Raw genomic sequence first — 5,285 nt, forward strand, 5'->3', positions numbered from 1 at the left:
GGGATATAATATTATTAACCATTTAAAAGTTATGAACAAAAAACTTTTGTTAAATTTCGTTGTTTTCTATGAGCAATTACCACGTCAAAAATGCACTAAATCACCAGTTTCCACTTTTAAAACACTACTAAAACGTTTCCGGTTATTATTTTATGCAAACCAAATCATTTATTCTCTTTTATTGTATATATTTCGTTAATAAAACAGAGTAAACAAACTTTGCGCCTGCTAAAATTATTATAACCTCAAATCGCTGGTATTGCCACTTTATTTCACATTTCATTTGCGCTATTATACTCAGTTTACACTATACACTATACACTTCTTCTTCTTCTTTTTACTTTCATCTAAATAAGATATTGTAACCAAAATATAATAGCAAATTTCGCTATACCATCGCGCGTTTTTTTATTAAAAATTTTCATTATTTATCGAAGTATTGATTTTTATGGAAAAAGCGCCGCAGTCGAAAATTTTTAATAAAAAATCGCGCGATTTTTTATTAAAAATTTTCATTATTTATCGAAGTATTGATTTTTATGGAAAAAGCGACGCAGGCGAAAATTTTTAATCGCGCGATTTTTTATTAAAAATTTTCATTATTTATCGAAGTATTGATTTTTATGGAAAAAGCGCCGCAGTCGAAAATTTTTAATAAAAAATCGCGCGATTTTTTATTAAAAATTTTCATTATTTATCGAAGTATTGATTTTTATGGAAAAAGCGACGCAGGCGAAAATTTTTAATAAAAAATCGCGCGATTTTTTATTAAAAATTTTCATTATTTATTCATATATTAAACGAAAGAAGATACCGAAAAGCATTGAACAGTGCACACATCTCATAAGGAAAAGTGAATTATTACGACATACTAATACAGTGGCAGCACTATAGCTTTTTTGGAATCTCGCGTTTCGGCTCGCAAAGATTGCCAACTTCTTTTTAATAACAAAATAATCTATCTTAGGTTGATAAAACTATGGGTTTCTTTAATAAATAAGTTAAATTATATATTTTAATAGTGTTTAAAAAGTGAGAACAGGTGATTTAGTGAATCTTTGTCGGTGTAATTGCCCATAGAAAACAACGAAATTTAACAAAAGTTTTTTGTTCATAACTTTTAAATGGTTAATAATATTAGTTCGCCCCCTCCGGATTGTTATTTTCCACACCTTTTTTAGGGGTTGTTACCCCACCCTAGAGAATTACCCATTTGAATATTAATTAATGGCGTTATAAATCTCTTTTTTAGAAAATTTCAAAAGTTAAAAAATTACGTACAGTGTAATTGGAAGCCAATCACTCATTAACCTCTTCTAATTAAAAAAAGTGTAGTATTTTTTAGCGAAAAATGTGTTTGAAAAATGTGTTTGAAGGCCCTAAAACAAATTTTTGAGTGCTGTATGCATAACAAAATGCATAGCCAAAACAAGCGCGAAAAATATCTCCCATACAACGTCGTTGAAAATTTTTCGCGATAACTTTATCGCAATAAGCTGTTGTGAGTGATGGCGAATGGATTACTTGCATCGTTTTTTCCATTTATGAGAGGCCGACATGGACAATGCTCGGACTTATTATATTCGAGTGAGAGGAAACCTCTTTGTTTTTTCGATCGCGAATGCAAAGCAGCGGAAATTTGTTTGCCGATCGCATTCCGAATGGGAGAGATGATAAATTTGTTTGCATTTTTCATTTGGAATATTATCGATCATGATAAATTTCATAAATGAATGAAAACGAATTATCATAAATGAGAACTTCCGTACCCTGGCTAAAACAGTTTGAGATGGAATGACATAGCGCAAACCCTTAATTGTGTTGACATGACATAGAAATGCATACAGTTTTAGAAAACGACCTTTTTACAGAAAATGTTGAATTTCGCAGTACTTTAGTAGATACATATCGTCGTTTAAAGTACAAAACCGCGTATGGTCATTCTGCAAAACCTCGTAACTGACATTGGTTGCCAAAAATTGGATTTGCTCACACAAGCTCTTGGCTCAATCCTTATCCATTCGTCCTGAAATATACTAGCCAGAAACGCGATTGCTTTATAAAAAAAAAGAGAACCATTTTGAAATATGAGTGTTTTTACTCTCTAGAAAATAAGTTATGCAACCTCACATACGCGGTCTTGCATTATCTTGATACGCTGATTTGTACCTTAAACGACGATATGCATATGGGGAATTGGTACATAAGGTCAAAATTGAGAATCTCATAACCAAAGTACTTAACATTTTTACAGTAGTACTGTAATACTAAATTTATATTAAAGATGAATTCTTTTTTGGCAAAAAGAAATATAGGCGTGGTGTACGGTTCGGCTGTTTATTGAACTCTGAACCAAAAAAGTACATACAATTCATATTTTCCTACACAGGTACTCTTATAGCCACCTAAGTTTGTTTACTGGATATACTGAGAAACAAAGCTTCTCAGCGGTGAAAACTATACTATTGTGAACAACCTAAAGGAGCGAAATTCACAATAGCGCTATTTTTCATCGAATGAGCGCCATAATACCAAATGAAAATTCGTTCGATCAGCACTTTCCATGAACGAAAGACACAAGATCACGTAAGAACAAGAGAGTAACAAAAGTCGATTTTTAGCGGGTTCTACGCCATCTTGTTTCACTGGAAAACGAGCGAAAAGTAAACAAAGCAAAGAAAACAACGAAAACCAAAATTAGCCAAAATTATTGTCAGCCGCTTTAAACGCACAATTTAGGTAAAATGATGCAACAAAATGCTTTAAAATGTGTTGTCATGTTGAATTAACTCTTCTTTACTTGAATAAAAGTGTAAAATAGTGGTGCTTGTGATGTAAACAAACGCTCAGCTGACGAACCCGCTTTCACAAACTTTTTTCTCAAAACCAGTTACAAATACAACGTCGCGTTCTTACGTGATCTTGTATGTTTGGTTCATGAGCACTTTCGACCACAGTCGAAGATCGAATAATAGGGCACTGTCACACGGTCAGTATTTCTTGACGTGATCCAAGTATCGCGATATTTATTGACGGTGTAGCATGCAGTATTGATGGATCGTGATCCATATCTCAAAATTTCTAAAAAAATTTAAAGCTGGATCGCGGATCGCAATATTGTCAATAGATATTGAGCGAGTAGCACTTTCAAAAAGCGATCCATACATTTCGTCTGTACATCTTGTACTCTCATAATGCGAACATCGAAAACGTATTTGCTATGCTTTCGTTCTCGTTGCTTAAAACCTTTCGAAACAAATTGAAAAAATTTTTATTAACATGGGAAATTTTAAAATAATTGTGGAAAGCGTTATCTGCAAATTGTTAATACAAAATAAAAATATTTTATCGCACATATATAATACTCCTATATTGGCAATAAGAGCTAGTACCGTCCGAAAACACTACAGTACAGATATATCAATATCAATATCATTGAGAAATTAGCTTACTGCCAATATAGAAGTATTACATATATGTTTTCTCGCATCATAATAATTATTTTTTTTTTTTTGCAAATGTATTGGAGTTTCCATCAGTCGCGTCTTGCAGGGAAGTGTTCACCACAAAAATTATACAAATACTCACGCTATAAGTTTTGGGCATGTAGCATTCGTGTGCGATCCATCAATCTGGATCGCGATCCAAATATCGTGATAATTACTGAGTGTGTGACAGGGCCCATAGGGGCCCAAAAATACAATCACAGTGGCAACCTTGATTATCTTTCATTGTTTATTTTCTTTTTACGTGATTTTGTTACGCTTTTAAATATTTGCTTTTGTTTGTGAAAATCAGCTGGTGACTCACCTAGTATTTATTTTTTGATATAAAATTCTACTTAACGAGAAATGTTTAATAATTTTTTTGGAAAGAAGCCAACAGTCAAAGAACAGCAAAGGGAAAATGACAAGAATTTACGGAAAGCAACGCGTGATATAGAGCGCGAACGCCGTAAGCTGGAAGAAGAGGAAAAAAAACTGCAACAAGAAATTAAACGAGCCGCGGCGCAAGGTAACAACGATGTCTGCCGTATATTGGCAAAACAACTTATAGAGATTCGTAAACAAAAGTCTCGAACGTTTGCCGCTACTAGCAAAATCACCTCCATTGGTTATCAGAACAAAAATATTGGAACAAATGTCGTGCTTGCAGATGCCATGGGTACAACAGCAAAAACAATGGGCGATATGAACAAGGTTATGCGCCCCGAGAGTATAGCAGCCAATGTTCGGGACTTCCAAAAAGCAAATATGCACATGGAAATGACAGACGAAATGATAAATGATACGCTTGATGACATGTTGACCGAGTCGGGAGATGAGGAAGAAAGTGACGCCATTGTTAACAAGGTTCTGGATGAAATCGGAATTGAAATATCGGGTAAAATGGCAAGCATCCCTGCTACAGGTTCCGGAGATTTGGGAAAAAGTTCACGCACGGAAAAGGATATTGAGGCACAATTGGCAAAGCTACGGTCCTCTTAGATAGTATAATGAAAATAGAAATAAAGTTAATGTTATAATTCATAATTGCTTTACAATCGTGTGAAAATATCTACATATGTACATACGTCTTTTGAACAATGGGCCTGTTCGATGCACGTAATAAAATCGGCAATATTGCAGCACTGATGAAAACTTGCAGTACTGTTGCCACTTTCCAACTGATAAAACTTTGCTAGAAATTCACACCGAACGTGATACTTTAATAATGCGCGCAACGCCGCGGTTGTGATGGCATATCGAACAAGCCCAGTAGATTAAGAAAATCGGAACCTTTTCGTTCTTCATTAAGAGACTTATTCGTTTTTAAAAAGCATTCCTTCCTCGGTCGTACAATTTTAATGAGTTAAATAAAAGAAAATGCAACGATTTTTTATTAACCATCTTGAACTAACAAAAATTCTGAGTATTTAGCATACATTTTACTTAGTAGGCCTATGTAGTATGGACATTAAATCCACCCAAACTTTTTGCTTTTTAAACGGCTATCACGGAGTCCATCGTAGTCGGAATTTTAGCGAAATCTACGAAAACGCTATTACTGAATCCGAATAGCCACGAACGTCTATATACATACTTTGAATGCATACGTTCGTAGCAATTCAGTCATCGCATTTTCGTAGATTTCACGAAAATCGCAATTCGATGGATTCAGCGATAGCCAAGAATAGGCTTGCTGCTCCCATATTTCACGAACAACCTGACCCCAGCAAAGCATAAGCATGGTTTTCATATAGTGCACAGTACAACAACAGAACTTAACGCCATAAACACTCAGAT

General features: G+C 34.3%; 1 protein-coding gene across 1 annotated transcript; it reads left to right on the forward strand.

Moving 5' to 3' along the window:
- The first annotated feature begins 3,743 nt into the window (after window positions 1-3,743).
- Window positions 3,744-4,874, forward strand: LOC118746141 (charged multivesicular body protein 2b). The gene has a single exon (XM_036479925.1). The coding sequence runs from the start codon at window positions 3,852-3,854 to the stop codon at window positions 4,485-4,487; it is 636 nt and encodes a 211-aa protein (XP_036335818.1). The 5' UTR covers window positions 3,744-3,851; the 3' UTR covers window positions 4,488-4,874.
- The last annotated feature ends 411 nt before the right edge of the window (window positions 4,875-5,285 follow it).

Source organism: Rhagoletis pomonella, unplaced genomic scaffold (assembly GCF_013731165.1).
Source record: "Rhagoletis pomonella isolate Grant_MI unplaced genomic scaffold, Rhpom_1.0 Rhpom_scaffold_00010, whole genome shotgun sequence".
NCBI classification, from domain to species: Eukaryota; Metazoa; Arthropoda; class Insecta; order Diptera; family Tephritidae; genus Rhagoletis; species Rhagoletis pomonella.